Genomic DNA, 19004 nt, shown 5'->3' on the forward strand with positions numbered 1-19004 from the left:
ATCTAAAATCTCAGCTCCTTCCCGCCATGAAGAATATCCAAAACTCTCTCAACTCGGTCTCGCTGGGTGGAAAGGCTTCTGACAATCAGTTCACTCCATGGTCATGAAGGTCTCGCCAGATCATTCAGTCTAGAAGAGATTTCTTTCCGTGTGAGGGGGCCAAATCGATTTGGGTTTCGTAAGTGGAGAGGGGGGCTTGCCGTGGGTTGTGGTCTGTTATTTGTGGGTTTCCATCGAGAGAAGGGGAGGGTCAACGCCAGTGTAAGGGTTCTGAGGATCGAACCTGCCCATCTGGTATAGCTTGACCAGAGTTTTCCACATTCGGTCTTGGGTGGCGGGCTTGGTGGCGGTGCAAAGAGACCTAGATGGCGTTGCCCAAATAACGATTTCTGCCTCTTTTGCATATGGTGATTCTGTGTATTGAGGTCTAACTAGTCTATTGTGTTTTTTTCCTATCTCAATGGATGATTGCTCTTCTATCTACAACAACTCGACAGTCCTGCAACGCTTCTCGTGAGGAGATACGATATCAAGGAGGCTCACATTGTTTTTACTATACTTAGAGTGATAGTTGAAGATCTTCACTCATGCACCCTCTGTGTTTTCAAATAAGGATATAGATAGGAGATCATAGACAAATTAAAGACCAGCTTCCAGGAAAAAAAAAAAAAAAAACATCAAGATTCTAAGATCTACTTCTCAAGTGGAAAACAAGGGTTAACAATCTCTCGAAAAAGGAGGAATATGTGAATTTCATGTGCGTTTTATAGTAGCGCATGAGTTCCAAGCTTCGAAAGAAAATAAACTAATTGGTAGTGGATAATAGATCGACATGAGAAATTCAATTATAAGACTTGTGAACGGCGATGATCGGTTTAGCGAAACTCAGCTTGATTGTTTTATAATATGAGATGTTCGAAAGTAAAAATTACGATGGATTGTAAATGACAAAATCCAAATAAAACCCAAGTTAACTCATATAATCTTATAAAACTTTTTATAGGAAACAAATTTAAGCTCAAAATGAGAATATTAAGTATACAAAAAGATAAAAGAAGTTTGTTACAAATGCAATACATATTTAAATTCTTGCGAATTTAAATATTAATATGTATATACATATATAAATGTAGTTACAAAAATTCAAAGTTGGTTTTACCAAAATATATAAATAAAATTATAAGATATGGTGTAAACTAGAGTCTTACTACTCATCATCCCTACACACCATACACTACATATTTTTTTATTTTTTAAATTTTTAAATTTTGTTTTTTAGTTTTATTATTCTTAAACTTATTGAATTTTTCAACTCATCATCCATATACCATACATTTAATAAGGAAAAAAAATATGGTGTATAGTATGTGAGGATGATGAATATAATTTTTGTATCGAGAATAGGTTAGTCTTGAGAGACAACTAGTGGGTCTTGCGGGAAGTGTAATTTCAATGGGAGTATCATCTATGACTAAAAAATTATGTAAGGATATAAAAAAAAATGGAAAAATCGATTTAACTAGTCCAGTTTTTAAGTTGTCCAGTACAGTATCGATTCTTAAGAATCGAAAACGGTTCAAAATTAGTGCAGTTACAGGTTTTCATATTTTGAAAATCGATTTAAACCGAACCGAATTGGTATATATATTTATAATTTTTTATATTATATTATATGAGTAATACTACATACAATTATGGAGTGTGCAAGCGTCGTGCAGTCACTTTGAAAAGAAGTGAGGTTCACTATTAAAAAACTTAATTTTTTTCATGTGAGTCTCGTATTTATTCACTTTTTTCAAAGTGATTGCGCGACGCTTGCACACTCACGACTGCAACTATCATTTCTCAAACTTTAATCATATAATATAAAACCAATATAATATAAAATTTTAATCTTAAGTATTAATATTAAATTATTAATATAAAATTACTTTTGATATATAATATATATATCAATGGTAAATACATTTTTAGCATAATAAATTATAATATATATTCTTTTTATAAATGCATTTTTACACATTTGATCATATATACTCATATAAAGAGTCTAGAACTTATATAGACTATAGTTAAATTCAATACTATAAAAATATGTGTTAATTATTATAAAATAATATACTTATACTATAATATAAATAAACTAATAGTTTAGTATATGTAAATGTTATATTATTACTAACATAGATAATTCGTAACACTAGAAAAATCAGACTGAAACCGGAAGTTTTGATTTCGATAATGAATCGATCCAATATCAGTTCTTAAAATTTGAAGACCGATGTATACCAATTCGATTCTAAAAATGCACAAAATTAGACCGAACCGGACCGGTTACACCCCTAAGGATGCTTGAGACCTATTCTCTCTTAGGTCACTCCATTTGACCACCTATATATATATATAGAGAAATATATATGATCTGATTATTGGTCGTATTTAAAGGTCTATATATCACACATCATTCACGTGACATAATTTAATTTAAAAGATAAATTTTAAAATAATAGAATCCATTTTTTTATAAAATCCTGCATGAGACTTGAACATTTTGAACTTGTATATATCATTGTTCATAATTGTAACTGTTTTCTGAGTAATCGGCAGCTTCTTGGAGAGGGTAACCTAGATAGACGTGCTTCAAACACAAGGTTAGGGATAAACACTAACATATATTGTTTACATAATTACAACTTAGGCCAATCCTTGATTTTTTTTTATTTTTTCAGATAGAGGTATACAACTTGCTTAGGCTAATCCTAACCAACATATGATACGGCTAAGACGAAATAAACTAATTAAGATAAAATAAACATATAACTACTCGGATTCAAACTTTATAGGACTTTGTTGATTCATTGGACTCTTGTGCATTATTCATTCCTTTTAGGACTTGAAAAAAAGAGTCTTAAGCAGCTAGACAATCCACCTGCCCAACATTTCACCCAAGTTTCCCATGCACCATGTCAAATGACCCCAAACATAGACATCAAAGACATCTCAGAAACCAATTAGATGCTTCGGAAAATATACAAATCCAAAAATTATTATTCAGAGTTGGACAAGATTTTTGAGTTAAAAAATTATTACTGCTACCACCGTGTAATGTTCTAATGTATAGGGGTGTGTGTGAGACCCGAAAATTCGATTAAGCTAACCCGAACCGACCCGGCTTTTATCGGGTTATTACTTGAGCGGGTCTCCAACCCAACTAAATAACGGGTTTGTTAATTGGTGTCAACCTGTCCGACTAAATAACTCAGTCCTCAAACAGTAGCTGCCCACTCAGCCTTCTTCGCCCACTTAGCTGCAAGCCCTCCTGCGACGAGCTCCACGTCCTTCTGGCCAACATGGACGCCAACGATATGCAGAGAAGAAATTCACAAAAAGGAAAACGCAACAAAATAGAAAATAGTAAAAAAAAGATTTGGATTTGCTACGAAAAAAAGAGGAGGAAAATGCGAAAAAGGAAAATGAAAAAAAGGAAAACACAAGATCTGAGCTAAATCTGAGTCCCGAATCGAGAGAGAAGGAAAAAATGAAGAACTTTTTTGAGTTAGCTATGCAGAGACGAGAACTTCCAAGAGCCTATCTGACATGTACACAACCGGTATTTTGACTCATGGCCCATGGGTATGCGTTGGTTGTTTCAAAGCCTAGTCTTGGTGCTTGCAAAGACGACATGCGGTTTTTTGTTGGAGACTTGTGGACGAGGATGAACGTCGGCGATATGAAAATGAAAAGGCAAGCCTTGATTAATCTGTATGAGGTTGTGGTCGAAGACGAAAATGGCTGGAAACTAAGGGCTTTTTCTTGGCATGTCGTCTAATGTTGGCCAAATCCACTTGTGTCATCATCAGCTCGAGATCTATAAGTGTCACAAAATCTGGGAGCTTGTGAGAAATCCAACCACTTTAACCCCAGAATCTCGCGAAACCACTTTCCTAGAAAACTCTAAATAAAGTACTTCATTTCCAGCCAGCCCACTTTATTGCTTGCCCAATGCCCGGTATATATTTATGGACCAACCTGTCAATCTTTGCTTGATAACTGAACCTCTTCTGAAAGTCATCAACTTTCAAGCATTACCTTCTTAAAACCAGCTTTCATATCATTCTTTACCTCTCTGCTAATTTCCAAGATAGAAAGACAAAAAAAAAAGATGGGTAGTAATGGGAAGGTCTGCAAATTTGAGATGGCATTGAGGACTCTTCGACCCCAAGAGTCAAAGACCACTTCTCTCTCTTCTTTCCGTGATTTGTAAATTCTGTGAATAAGGTGTTTCTGGAAGCAAGGAAGAGTAACGATGTTGTTTTTAAATGTCGGGTCACACGGGTTCGACCCGATTTGATTTTATTCAGGTCTGACTGGGTCGAGTTGGCGCCTTAAACAGTTAAGTTCGGGTCAGGTCGGGCACAAACCCGGCTGGAACAGATCGGGTTGAAGGCCTACTAATGTATCAATAATCAGCTGTAGCTTAATTTAATCTTTCAATTCGACATATGTGCAAAATCAAGGTCTTATATCATATCGAACACATTTTCCACTTAGGGCCATCTGCTTCAGTGATTATGCATTGAGGGGAAATAAACATCCACAGAGACATGGCAACCTATCTTATCTGATTGTATCCATGCTAATTAAGTTAAAACAATAACAGAGAAATACAACAATCAATCCTACTTGCGGCCCCATATCTGACTACATTTTTTTTTTATCATATTACTTACTTCTGAAGAAGTTCCTCCTGTATCAGTTCAGCTCCACAAAAAGGCTGGCCTGAGGATGCAATCCTGCTTCATTCAATGTCAAAGACAGTTTCTCTAGGCCATAAATGACCCGAGGAAAGTTAGAGACAAGGCTATAATTCTCGACTTCTAAACAGCCCAAAGAATCAACATAGTCATATAGAGACTGAATCGTTGCAGTACTGTGAAACCTCCTCTCTTTGCGTTCTCCAGTAGGAAACCGCACTAGAACCTGGTTTAAAAACATAAAGCACAAATGCACATCAGGTTAGATAAAACTTTAATTTCCATGCCCAAACTACCAACAAAAGGTATTAAGATAACGATATCTGAGGCCATACACAAAGTGCAAAATGCAAAGAAGTTAGACAGGAATGCTTCTTGTGACAATTCAAAAGGAAAAGAAAGACTATTTACCAGGCAATTTTGTTGTAATAGAAAGTTATAAAATTTACACTTGGTTTAACAAACATATAATGGTACAAGAAAACTTGTTGGAAAAAAAAAAACGGTACAAGAAAAGCATGAAGCCTACAAAAGTATTAGTTCAAACTCGGCGTACCTGTGTAACATTAGGTCCTTTTTCAGGTTCAGCACCAAGTGACAAGGCTTTCTCATGCCGCATTTTTGCTAATGCAGCCTCTTTCTCTACAGCTTCGCGTGCAGCTCTTTCACGAGTCTCTTCTTCCTCCTTGCGTTTCCTCTCAGCTTCAGCAGCTTCTCTTTCGAGACGTTCTTGCTCTTCTCTCCGCTGGCGTTCCCTAGCCTGATGCAACATAAAAAATCAATAAGGAGCAGTGAGAAAAACATTGACAGTTTTTTGTAAAACAGAACTCTTTGCAGTGTGGAGCCAGGGAAGGAAGAATTCCATCTGGCCTACAGTAAACTGCACAAGAAGACGAGCAAAAACTCAAAGTTAAAAGAGTTGCGTACTTGATCAGCTTCAAGTGCTGCTCTGTAAGCAGCATCTTGCTCCTCTCTTAAGCGCATGTTGTTTCTTCTTTCTTCTGCATCGAGCCTTGCTGCAACAAGAACAGGAGCACTTTCTTCAAGAACTTTCTGTAATATCGTGAGCATTTCTTCAGGAGATTTTGGTCCCTCAACCTGGAGAACATAAAAAACATAAATGGGCAAGTCCAACATACAAAAGAAAAAGTTGTCCCCTTCAGTAGCAGTGAAGGCTAAGAAGGTAATGAAAGGATCATGATAATAAGGCAGATAGCAAATATAAAGTTTGATGAAAGCAGAAAGCCCAGTCATCCCACCAATTAAGGAAAAGAAGATCACTTGCATATAGATGTTAAGAGAAATTAATATTGGCAGCAAACACCGTCCATTCCTGACCAAATCTATGGATTAGAGTGTACCCACATATGCATTTAATCATTCATAACAACATTCAAGTTCATTATGATATGTAGAACACCCAATACTGTTAAAAAAATAATATCACATATTCTGAGCATATAGCTTAAGGCAGAGTGGTTGTCTTAACACCTGCAACAGGGTGGTTGGCTCAGAGACCCCATCAGACAAAGAACAATGAAGTTTAATGCAGCCATAGAATCATGCTTTTATTTTCCATTACAAGTTTGCCCTTAAAATAGATAAGAGAGGGCTGGCTTACTTGGCTTCCAGCAGCAAGATAAAGCGAGGGAAAATTCTATATAATAAATTGTTTGTTGTCATACATTTTTCTCATGTGAAATAATGGAGCATCATGGCAGAAGAAGAGCAGTCATACTTCTCCATCAGACTCCTATGTACGAACAAAGATATAAGAGGAAAATACACTTTCCACCCTTCAAGTAATAGACGTACTACGCTTGGTACCTCATCAATTGCATTAAACTAGCACTTTCCAAGATTATGTCACATTATTTACCTTTACCCATTTTTCATTCATCCCAGTGGCTAAAAATGAATGAGGGTGATGTTTGTTAGTTTTTGGTAGTTAGTGTGCAATATGTCACTTTTAGAAGGATACATCCTGTATTCAAGCTGTCTTTCCTTTATTATCAATTAAATTTTTGCCGTCTATAAAAATGCCTCTTCGAGTAGTTTGGGGTATAAGTGTAGACCAATTGTTAGTTGGAGGGTGGAAAGTGAATTTTCACTGAGAAATAAAGTGCTATTAAAAAGAACCAACCTGTTTCTGGCATCATGCCCATAATGAGCACATTAATCATAGGTCAAAATTCAAATCCCCCCTTGTATCAACACCATGGTCAACATCATCAATATTGCCACTATACAAAAGTTTTTTTTTTTTTTATAGTTTGCTGCCACTATACAAATATTGTTTTCCCTAGTTTTTCCCCTTCTCCCAATTTCAAACCCATATTCACCACTATCAACAATCAATCCTATACCTTCTCACTCCCGTATCATGCTCGTCTAATCTGACTAAGTCAGCAAAATGTTTTATTAGTGAATTCCAAATTGCATTGGACAAAGAGTTGATCAAATTAGTATAGCATAGAAAAATAGGCGACAACAGCAATCTAAATCAGACAAAAAATAGACGTAAAAAATAACAGGGTTCCAAAAAATTCAAACAATACATTCTAGGTTTTTAATGGCCTAAATGTACATGATTTTCTTGTTTCTTCTTTAGTGACCTAGATAGGTCTTATCTCTTGTATACCTTCTTGTGTACTTGGGCAATGCCTATTCTTATTAATACTACTGTTTACTTATAAAAAAAAAAAAAGGTTTTTCAAAGAAGCTTGCAAGTGATTTCACCAAAACAAAGAAAATAAGAAGCCATAAGGGTCACTCAGACTCAGCTCGACTGCCTTGGTCCCTTAGAACTCTGGAAAGAATCGAGTCAAAAAATCGACAAAATAAAAAATCAATGAATGCAATCACCAATCATTACTTTTCCTTATTGGATTACATCCATTATCTCAATGAATGGAATAAACTGATCCGCTAACAGAAATATTTTAAAACCTAAATTTTCCTTGCAAACATCAAACATATACTACAAGCTTGTGAGGAATCTTCATGTTGTAAGCCTTGTATTGAGGAAACTCATTGAACATCTTATTTGTGTACATTCTGGCTAAAGTTATCAAACCAGAGCTTGCTCCTTGTGTCATTGAATGCAAACTTACACCATTGATCCAATGAAAAGTCCAGAAGAACAATAACACAGAAAAAAAAAATAACTGAAATAACAAGATGCAAGTACAATTGCTTCATCTATTTACCTGTAAGAAAACAAATGCTGGATGAGTGGTTTCTAAAAAAGAAACTTCCGAGGGTGCGGTGCACGGAACCGGGGTTTACTTTACAGGAGTGGGTCCGAAGGACCCTGCCTTGGAGAGGTTCCCGACATTAAAAAAAAAAAAAAAAAAAAAACTTAAATGGAATTCTTTATTCAACAACCAATATACCTTTTTTGGGTCTACTGAACGGGTAACCTTCCCTTACATTAACAACCCTCCCACCCTAGTATAGATGAAACTTGATTCCAGGTATCCTATCCAATGAAAGGAAAATGTATCAATTTGGATCCACTTTCAGCTGCACACAAGACTTGATTCTTCTTTCGGGTATGCTTTTCAGAACACTTGTTTGTTATCATCCAAAAAGTTAATGCTGAATGTTAAGAGGTCTAAGCGAAGATTCACTATCGTTTGCCGTATACTGTGTATGCAACCATTACATTCAGTGGGGCTCAGTTCAAATTCTATATATGACCAATGAGTGTAATTATGAAAATAAGAAGAGTGACAAAGATGATTTTCTCCCAAGTAAACTCTCTGGACTCGGATACCACAAAGTTCCACTGGAACTTCAATACCTCAAACCAAGACGAAATATATACTGCAAAGAGGGGTACCTGCTGGAGCAGCGCAATCCTCTGATTTGTAGCCGCCATAACAACGCCACAGAATGGAAACCGCGACGCCTTCAAGCTGTTACTCATCTTGAACCCTTCGCTAGCCCTAATACTCCCTCCCCATGGGACGAAGTTCTCGTTGACGAACGCCGCCAAGGTCTCCGAGCACAGAGTCTGCTCGCAGAACAAAGGCGAGTCTGGATGATCCGGCGAGTGCAAGTACACGAACATGAGCTTGAACTCGTTCCTCGACCTTTGCAGCGCGTCCATGAACCCCTCGCTCACGAAATTTGGCCTCCTCAACCCGTAATCCCTCTCGAAAGCTGCCACGAAGTCCATAGCCTCCGATGCCGCCGCCGACAATGGAACCAACCGGGCGGACTCCCCTGTCCGGCCCGAACCGGGGCCCAGCCCGATCATTCCCATAGAGTACGAGATCACGCCACCCGCAGCCCATAGTCCGAGCCCAATCGCGCCGGTAATCAACCCCAGACTACCGGAAACAACAGAAATCGGCAAAGTAACGAGTTTCCACGCCAAACCGGGACTGGCGACCGCGTTCGCGGTCTGTTCCAATCGTTCGGAGACTTCTCGACGCGGTTCTAAATTGGAAGACACCGAACCGCCGAATCCACCCCCTGCGGCGGTTGTGGTTTCCGCAGTGGAGATATCCTGCGGTGCGACGTTGGTGCTGGTGATGGAGGAGATCGCGAGCTCGAGGTCCCAGCCATGGGCGGCGAGGATCTCAGTGCACAAATCGGGATCATCAAGGCCCGTGATGGCTTGGAAATACGCCAATTTGTCGGCTACATCAACCATATCTGTTCGGAAACACGTCAAGAGGCGTTTCAATTGGATTTCGCCACTGAAATCGATGGCGATAATTGTTTGACAGGCGGAGTAATATACAGAGAAACCTGTCTCTCTCCGAAATTGAGGGAAAGGGACTGGGAATTTTGGGTGAATGTATTAATGGCCAATGGGGGTTTAGTCTCGCACAGTTATACACAGTTATACGGACACCGACGGAGTGGAATCAGTGGATCATGTAGTTATATATAGAATAATGCTACTACGCACTCATTTTGCACTTAATATTTTAAAAAAAAAAAAATTTATTGATTAAGAAAATGATTAGTATTGATATATTTTTATTTTTTTAAAATGTTTAAAAATTTTTAAAATTAAAAATTAAAAAAAAATTACAATATACATTAGGGGCACACCAAGTGGACAAACTAAGGGGGTATAGTAGCACTGTCATTTTAGAAAATGATAGACGAAGATTCATTTCACAATTTTTTTTATATAAGAGTAATGCTATCTATATATAATACTTTGATCTTATTTTCATCCTATTATGTAAGATGTGATAAATTTATCACTAATAAATGATCATTGTGGAGGTAGTGGAGCAAATGTTTGAAGAGAAGAGCAGTTATAAAGAGTTAGGAGAGATAATATTTTCTGAGGAAAAGAGTATAGAGAGGGATGAGGGGTTGTTGACAAAGGGATTTCTTGAGGTGGAACGGAGCAAAGGGGTGAACCCAAACACTAGGATGGGAGAGATATTTTTTTAGGGAAAAAGCACAGAAAGGGGTGAGGGGTTGTTGACAAAGGGATTTCTTGAGGTGGAGGGGAGCAAAGGGGTGAATCCAAATAGTAGCATAGAGAATGTCAGAGGTGTATGGAAAAGGAGGACCAAGGACCAAGGAAAAAAGAGTGAGTTGGTTATTGACTTGTCACCTTCTAAGAGGTTGCTGAGATCAAGGATTGACCTAGAGGAGAAGGGGAGAGTAGGTAAAAAGTTGAAGGGTTGGAGGGACGAATGGTTGTGAATGTTGAAAGGTGTTCATTTGTAGAGGTGGAGGCTATGCAGCAGCCCCACCCATCATTATGAAAACCTTAAGTTGGAACTGTCGAAAGTTTGGAAATCCTCAGACATTTCAAGACCTTTGCCATTTGGTAGAGGATAAGTTGTCCAATGTTGTGTTCTTAATAGAGACCAAGTTGAGGAAGGTTAATGGAGAAAAAATTAGGAGGAGGCTGAAGTTTGATGGCTGTTTGGTCATTGAACCTTTAGGAAAGAAGGGTGGACTAATGTTGTTATGGAAACAACCTTTAAAAGTTGAAGTTCTGAACCATTCCAGATGGCAAATCAATGCATGGATAAAAGAAGAACATGGAAATGACAAGTGGCTGCTAACAAGTTTTTATGGTCAAGTAGATAACAATTTAACAAAAGAGACTTGGAGACTTCTAAGCTCTTTAAAACCACAAGATGACAGAGGGTGGTGCGTGGTAGGTGACTTCAATGAGATACTGGCTCATGATGAGAAGATAGGGGGCAAATAGAAAACTAAAAGACAGATGGCCAAGTTCAGGGAAGTTTTGGAGATGGGGGGTTTGTTTGACTTGGGTTGGAAGGGGGACAAGTATACATGGAGTAACAAGTATGAGGATGAGTCTTTCACCAAAGAAAGATTGGATAGGGTTGTAGTTAACACCAAATGGAAGAAAGACCATGTAGATGGGTGGGTGGAAGTATTGGTGGCTAGGTACTCTGATCATGGGCCTATTCTACTGTGCATGAACTAGAAATATGAAAAGGTTTGGCGCCATAAAAGACTGTTCAGATATGAAGCTTGTTGGTCCTTGGATGAGAGATGTGAAGAGGTGGTTAACACAGCTTGGCAGGAGAGGTCAACGGGGAGGGAGTCTCCTTTGGGGTTAAATCTCAAACTGGATGAGACCAGAGAAGTTTTGGCAAGATGGAGTAAACAAATGGCTTTTGATAATAAAAACCAAAAACAAAAAACAAAAAAAACAAAAACAAAAACAAAAAGCTCTAATAGAGAAAACTACTTTGTTAAAGGAGTTACAAAAAAATGAGAGAAGCCATAATTCAGCAGCAATCAAGATATTACAAAGGGAGATTGGAGTTTTGCTTGAGAAAGAGGATGTGAAGTGGAAGCAAAGGGTTAAGGTTAATTGGTATCAATTAGGGGACAAGAATACCAAGTTTTTTCACAGCTGTGCAAATCAGAGGAGGAAGAACAATAGAATCTAGATGATTGTTGATGAACAAAATAGAGAATACACGAGTCAAGAAGGATTGGTAAGGGTTTTTTAAAAAAAAAAATTGATAAACTTTTTACCTCCTTAGAACCTGGGAGTTGTGACATTGAGGAATGCTTGAAAAGCTTAAAGTTTTGTGTGACTAATAGCATGAATGACCAGCTCTCAAAAGCCTTTAAGAAATTGAAGTAGCTGTGAAACACATGACACCTCTCAAGTCTCCAGGACCCAATGGGTTTGGAGCATGTTTTTTCTAGAAACATTGAAACTCAATTGGTGAGGAAGTCAGTATTAATGTGCTGAGTTGGCTCAATAGTAACTCTTTAACTCCTCTTACAAATTTTACTTATATAGCTTTCATTCCCAAGATTTCAGATCCTAAATTGGCTAGTGATTTTAGACCCATCAGTCTGTGTAATGTAGTTTATAAGATAATGGCTAAGGTGTTGGCAAATAGACTGAATGGGGTCCTTAGTGAAATTATATCCCCTAATCAAAGTGCTTTCATTACTGGAAGGTTAATCTCAGACAATATTTTGGTAGCATATGATGTTTTGCATTTTATGAAAGTGAGGAAAAAAGGCAAAGTGGGGAGTATGGCCATTAAGCTTGACATGTCAAAAGCTTATGATAGGATATAATGGTCTTATCTGAGAGCAGTCATGGTCAAAATGGGTTTTTGTGGGAAATGGATAAAGGTGATCATGAAGTGTGTGTCTACTGTTTCTTATTCTATCCTTATCAATGGAAAACCCAGTTGCTTAATCAAGTCCTCGAGTGGATTGAGGCAAAGAGATCTTTTGTCCCCCTATTTGTTTATCCTATGTGATGAGTGGCTTAGTTCTTTGTTCAACAGGTCAAATCTTATAGGAGAGACAAGGGGTGTGACTGTTTCAAGAAGAGGGTCTCGAATAAACCACTTACTTTTTGCTGATTACTGCATACTTTTTGGTAGAGCTAAAATAGAAGAATGAGATAGGATTCATGGTTTGCTTAGTTTGTATGAGAAAGCATCTGGCCAGTTTCTCAATAAGGACAAAACCGCTGTTTATTTCAGTTCAAACACTAAGGAAGCTAATAAGAGGAAGATATTGGAGGGAGGTGGTGTAGTGTTGAGAGGGAATTATGAGAATTAGTTAGGGCTTCCTGCTATTGTAGGGAGTTCAAAATATAATGCTTCTAAAGGCATTAAGGAGAGAGTTTGGAGAAAAATCAACAACTGGAAGAATTCCTTTTTGTCTGCTGTAGGGAAAAAAGTACTCATCAAAGTTGTTAAGTTGTGCCTATTTACACTATGAGTGTTTTTCAGCTCCCCAAACAACTTTGTAAAGAACTCAATATCATGCTAGGTAGGTTTTGGTGGGGTAATAAAAAAAGTGGTAAGAGAGTGCATTGGTGTAGTTGGGAAAGGATGGGGAAACATAAGGGAAAATGAGGGCTGGGGTGCAAAGATTTAGAAAGCTTCAATCTGGCTTTATTAGCCAAACAAGGGTGGAGGATCCTTCAAAATGAGACTAGCTTAGTTGCCAAGATTCTGAAAGAGAAATACTAAAAAAACAAGCCATTGCTTGAAGCTAGTTTCGGTCATAGACCTTCCTTTTTGTGGAGGAGTGTGTGGAATGCATCGAGTTTACTCAGGGAGGGTCTAAAATGGAAGGTGGGGAATGGAGAAAAAATCAAAATTTGGGGAAACAGATGGCTTCCAACCCCTTCATCTTTCGGGGAGTGGAATGTCCCTTTGATTCGAATTATTTTTAACAAGGAAGAGGCTGACCAGATTTGTAGCATCCCTATAAGCAGCATGGAAGTGGAGGATAAATTGGTATGAGGTCCCAAAAAAAAGGTCTTTTCTCTGTTAGGAGTGTGTATCATTTGGAGATAGGAAGAAAGCAGGCCATCAAAGGTGAAAACTCTAGGCATGAGGAGAGGGTCAAAGGCTGGGACAACATATGGAAGTTGGATGTTCCAAGGAAAGTTAAGCTCTTCCTTTGGAAAGCTACAAATGACTTCCTTACTACGAAAAAAAAAAATCTTTTCTTGAGGAAAATAATAGACAATCCTCTATGCCCCATCTGTAAACTAGATGATGAGACAATTATGCATGTGGTTTGGCAATGCCTGCAATTGGTGATGTATGGTCAGAAGCATTAAGTGTTATGCAAAAAATGAAGAGTGAAGAACATGAACTGTTGGCCTTATGGGAAAAACTTACTGTTAAGCTTAATGAATCAGAATTAAAGGAGGTTATTGTAGTGATGAGGGGCCTTTGGGTGAGAAGAAATGAGAGTATCTTTGAAGACAATTTTAGGTCCCCAAGTCAAGTCATCGGAATTGCTAATAATGAATTGAAAGAGTACAAGCAGGCTCTACAGATGGAAAAGGCAGTGCTAAGGAGTAATGAAGAGAGTTGCAGCAGAACCCTGAGGTGGGAAAAGCCAAGAATAAGTTTTGTTAAAGCCAACTGGAATACAACAGTAGACAAGAAGCAAAGGAATGTGGGGAATAGGGGTAGCAATCCGTGATGAAGATGGGAAACTTTTAGTTGCTGTTGAAGGTCATAAGTTCAATGTAGATCAACCTGCTGTGGCTGAAGCTCAGGCTCTGTGGAAGGCTATGGAGATATGCAGAGAACTTAGATTGGAAAAAGTTATTTTCGAAGGAGATGCACAAGTGATTGTCAAAATTGTAAACAATGCAAGTGAAGATTTTTTTTTTTTTGGCAGTTTAACTGAAGGCATAAAATAACTGTTAAAATGGAGGACAAACTGGACAATATAAACATAGGTCTAACAATGTAGCAACACACACTTTAGCAAAGGAAAGCTTACTTTTATAGTCTGAATCAGTTTGGGTAGAAGACATACCTAATAGTATTCAAAGAATTGCAGAGAGGGAATGTTATTGTATTGAGTGACATCCTGATATCAATGAAGTTGATTGTTTCTTTAAAAAAAAAAGTGATAATTGTGCAACATCTTACATAGTTAAATGAAAGTGGGATAATAGTGTGGTATATAAAATTTTCCTTTATGTAATTATGTTTTAAATGAAGGGTATTTTTGTACAGTAACATTGTTTTACATAAATTTCTTCATTTTAAAACATATTATATAAAAGATTATAAAAAAAATTGTGCATGTTACTCATTGGTTTTTGGGGGGCGGATTACGAAATTCACCCTCACTCTTTCAATGGTGGTTAAGGTTTTTATTTGGAAAGCATGTCACAGTGGCTTACCAACAAGAGCAAGTTTAGCAATAAAGAAGGTGGCTGAATATGATCTTTGTCCCATTTGTGGTTTGACATGCCCTTTGGAATTGTGCTGCATTTGGGGATGTTTGGAGTATTGATTGTCAAAAAATTTAGAAAATGAGTAGTTGCGAGTTGGACTTTCTAACTCTTATGGACAATTATTATGAGGAAGATTTGGCTTAGGAGGAATGTTGTTATATATGATAATTTCTTCCTTCATCCAACTATCCATGTTGGGAAAGCCATGGATCAATTGCAGGATTTCCAAAATGCTAAGATGGAAAGGGTGCATCAATGTATTTTAAGACAGTTTGAGTAGCAAGGGTGGTCACCACGTGAGAGGCCATGGGTTAAGGCAAACTACGATGTAACAGTTGACAAAGAACACTTTCAGATAGGTATTCAGGTAGTGATAAGGAATTTTCAAGGGGAGGTCTTGGTAGCTATGAGAGAACCTGCTGTTTTTTGTGCAGACTCCACTTCAGTAGAAGTTAGAGCAGCATTGACTGTGAGTATTTTCTCTCGTGATTTGGATTTTGATAAAGTGATACTAGAAGGAGATGTTAAGCTAGGGGTGGATGCTATAAATAAGTCTCAAGAAAATTTCACTAAGTATGGACATATTATGGAGGAAATCAAGCTAATTATATATGGGTCAGCTACTTGGCAGATTTACTATGTTAAGAGGGAATTCAATCAAGTGGCACATTTGTTGGCAAAGAATGCCTTATCATGTAATTATGCGTGTGTAGATAAGGAATTTGTACCAAACTGCATTCGTGTGATTGTAATGTCTGAAACGGTTACTGATTAATGAATGTAGTTATTTTTTTTAAAGGAAAAATAACATAATTTCCATTTGGATCCGCCTCCGAGGAATTTATGCTGGCAAAATTATAAACACACTATTCTTTTCTAGGTTGTATGCACCCTTACGTTGAAAAGAATTTCACTTTTCTTTTTTGTAAAACAATTAAGAGATGTAAAAATCATCAAATATAGGGTATTTTGTCCTCTAACAGCTTGTAGACTTAATGTTAACGTTGTGTTTTGTACGGTTTTAGGTTGGGTTCCAGCAACTCGAGTCTTGGACCTTTCACATCTACACTTAGAAAAACACATAGAGTGGGGGGCCTTGGTAGAGACTGGGGAGTCTTTGATGCTTAAGTCAATATATCTCCTTAGTAATTTGTGCGTGACCTTAGAGGAATAAGATAGAGTTCTTCGTACCTAGATGTCGATTTTTCTACTAGGTCGTTAGGTGGAGACAACTCATACCTAGCTTCGAGGAATTCATGTCACTTCAACTGTTTACTTAATCAGAATCATTTAATGCGACTTGGCTCATAGGGTGGCGTCATTAATGCGGAGTAGAGTCCAGGGAGTGGCGTGGCTCCCTGACTCACTTTACCTTACAGACATTCCTTGTTAAGCCTCTCCATGCCTACTGTCAGGAGATCAAGGGTTTTCCGTATCTCTCGTCCACCTGCCTGCGCAAGTTTCCAAGGGTTCGGTGTCATCAGGGGGTGTCAGGGTGGTGAGTCCAATCTGCCCATACCGTCCACTTTTCCCACGCGTGGGTTTCTTCATGGACGGGTTTTGCTCATTGGCCAAGTACTTTGTAAAGGCCCACTAACTCCTCTTAGAGGAGGGTCTTTGGGCTTGATCGGGCTCTATGACTCACTCCCCAGAGATCCCTCATAGGCTTGCTATACGGGCTAATAGGAGGGGAAAACCTCATTACAGTTATCCCGCCAATTCTTATTAGACTAGTCCGATGAGAATTCCTTTTTACCTTTGTCTTCGTGCTATTATCTTCCAGCAGTCGTTACAATCAAGATCCTCTTCCTTAGAACTGGGCGGTTAGTACTCTCTCTAGCTCTGCTACGTGTCAGGTTCCAGGCTTTAGGTTATGCTCGTATGGTTTTATTCATCATATAACAACATCAGGTGACGGTTCCTCTCCCAACTTTATTGACACATTTTCTAACGGTTGGATTTTGCACTTGATTGCGTCCTTCCAATTCCCTCAGCATTGATGGTGTCAGTCGACTTTTTCTCCCCACGTCGCATCGTACAATACATAATGCAGAATTTGTGTACGTTTTGCTAGCTTCGTAGGGCGCATGCGTTCCCACGACTTCGGGATGCTAATTGTCTCTGGGTTCTATTTAAATCCTCCCCCCATTGTCGTTGGAGCCCACTTTGCTCTCTCATCCTTTCCCGAAATTCTTCGTGTTTCCTTCCTTTCTCTTCAAATTTATCTCTGTGTGTATTTTGTCTTCACTTCTTTTATCTTTCCATTCACATGGCTCTAAAGAACCCTTCACACCCTACTCCTAAAAACCCTAAGCCTGCCAAGCCTTCTAGTTTCTCTTAGATTCTTGGGGGCCTAGAATCCCATGAGGTCCGTATTGATTCACAAAGATTTGACGGGTTCTCATGGTAGTCAGTGGTGACTCCTGGTGAGTTGGAGTCATTAAAGTCGAACTACAAGGTGCTTGGCATTGTTGATTTTGAGGTGTCATCCCCAACAAAGGCACCATAGATTCTGAAGGGTACGCATCGAAGGTGGTTGTGTACCCTAGCATGTTTCCAGCGGCCTTAGACTGCCTTTCTGTCGTCCAGTTTGTGATGTGCTAGACTACCTGTGTTCGACACCTACCTAACTCCACCCAAATGCATGAAGGGTCCCATTATCATGTTGCATCATCTGGCGACGAGCGCTGGAGGAGGCAAGTTTCGAGTACCCTAATCTCACTGCTCACAAGTTCCTCCTTACCCAGAATCTTCTGAAGCAAAGTGGCAACACATGCATTTTTCAGTCCATTCAGGCATTAGCTCGGTTAGAGTCGTAGTATAAAGGTAAAAGGGTGGAGTCGGCGCTTCTTTTTCTTGACCGGCAAAGGGTGGGAGTTCTCGGTTAGGGAGATCAACTGACGCGACTATCCCGTTCGCGCCATCGTCGTGGGTAGGGCTTAGCATTGATTCAATCAGAGTCGGTATGCCCTAATACCGACTTCGACTTCGACCACTATAAACTCTGTTCTAGCAAGTCGGAGTCAAAATCGGAGCGAAGTCGAATCCACAACCACCTAACACCCAATCACAGATTTGAGAATACAGATTCACAATCACCCAATCAATGAATCACAAATCACAAACAACCAATCACAGATCACAACCAGCAACCATGAACTACCCAATCACCGAAATCATCCAAAAAATAAAACCAAAATGCATATGTAGAATAGGATTAAAACCAAAAAATTGACACAAATCGAGACTCAAGAGACATGGATTGAGAGGAAGAGGATGTTGGTTGCTCCGGTTCCATATCTGTGTGCTCCGTTGTTTGATCGGCTGCACTCGATGGTGTTGGTTGTTCTAATGTCTTGATATCCTAAGCAAAACCGTAGATCTTTGAGAGAAAGTGAGTGAGTCAGACGGTGAGGTGGAGTCAATTGATAGCCACAAGGCTGGAGAAGACAGAAAGGCGATGACTGAGTTGGGACTTTGGGTTTAAGAGAATCGGAGATGAAATTTGAGAGTGAGGTCATGCATGGGGGTGGGGTTGGGTAGAAAAGTAGTCAGTATAGTCAAAACGGTGCATTTTTTCCTATAAAAATGATGTCGTTTTGCTTGAGGGCGCATAGAAAAAGTAGTCAAAACGACGCCCTTTTTTTTTAGGAAAAACGGCACCCTTGTGACTGAATTTGAGTTGGTAGCATCTTTTGGGCTAGGTTGCTCTAGTTTTGGGCTTCTAAATCCAATTTTTCTCTTTTGGACTTTTTTCTCTAAACCCTAAACTAAATCCTAAATTTAGTTTTAATTTTAATTTTAATATTTGTTTTAGCCCTAAGTTTTTTATTTATAATTTTTTATAATTGTTAGTAAATATAAATACATTTTAGCTAAAACAAAATAAAAGATTAATGATTTAAAAATCATCTTAGCTAAAAGTATTTGAACGACGCCTTTTCTTAAACTTCGTGGCCAAGATTATAGGAATGCATTTAAAGACTGTTAGCAAACAATAGGGGTGTTACCCACCTCCTACGGGGCAGGGGCACCCC

The 19004-nt window shown here is 38.5% G+C and overlaps 1 protein-coding gene across 1 annotated transcript; it reads right to left on the reverse strand.

Moving 5' to 3' along the window:
- Window positions 1-4473: 4473 nt before the first annotated feature.
- Window positions 4474-9628, reverse strand: LOC109008742 (plant UBX domain-containing protein 10-like). Its single transcript, XM_018988952.2, has 4 exons — window positions 8599-9628; window positions 5682-5852; window positions 5311-5514; window positions 4474-4980 (listed from the first exon to the last, which is right to left on the reverse strand). Exons 1-4 carry the CDS (start codon window positions 9415-9417, stop codon window positions 4753-4755), a joined length of 1422 nt encoding a protein of 473 aa, XP_018844497.1. The 5' UTR covers window positions 9418-9628; the 3' UTR covers window positions 4474-4752.
- Window positions 9629-19004: the final 9376 nt, after the last annotated feature.

Source organism: Juglans regia, chromosome 2, assembly GCF_001411555.2.
Source record: "Juglans regia cultivar Chandler chromosome 2, Walnut 2.0, whole genome shotgun sequence".
Classification (NCBI taxonomy): Eukaryota; Viridiplantae; Streptophyta; class Magnoliopsida; order Fagales; family Juglandaceae; genus Juglans; species Juglans regia.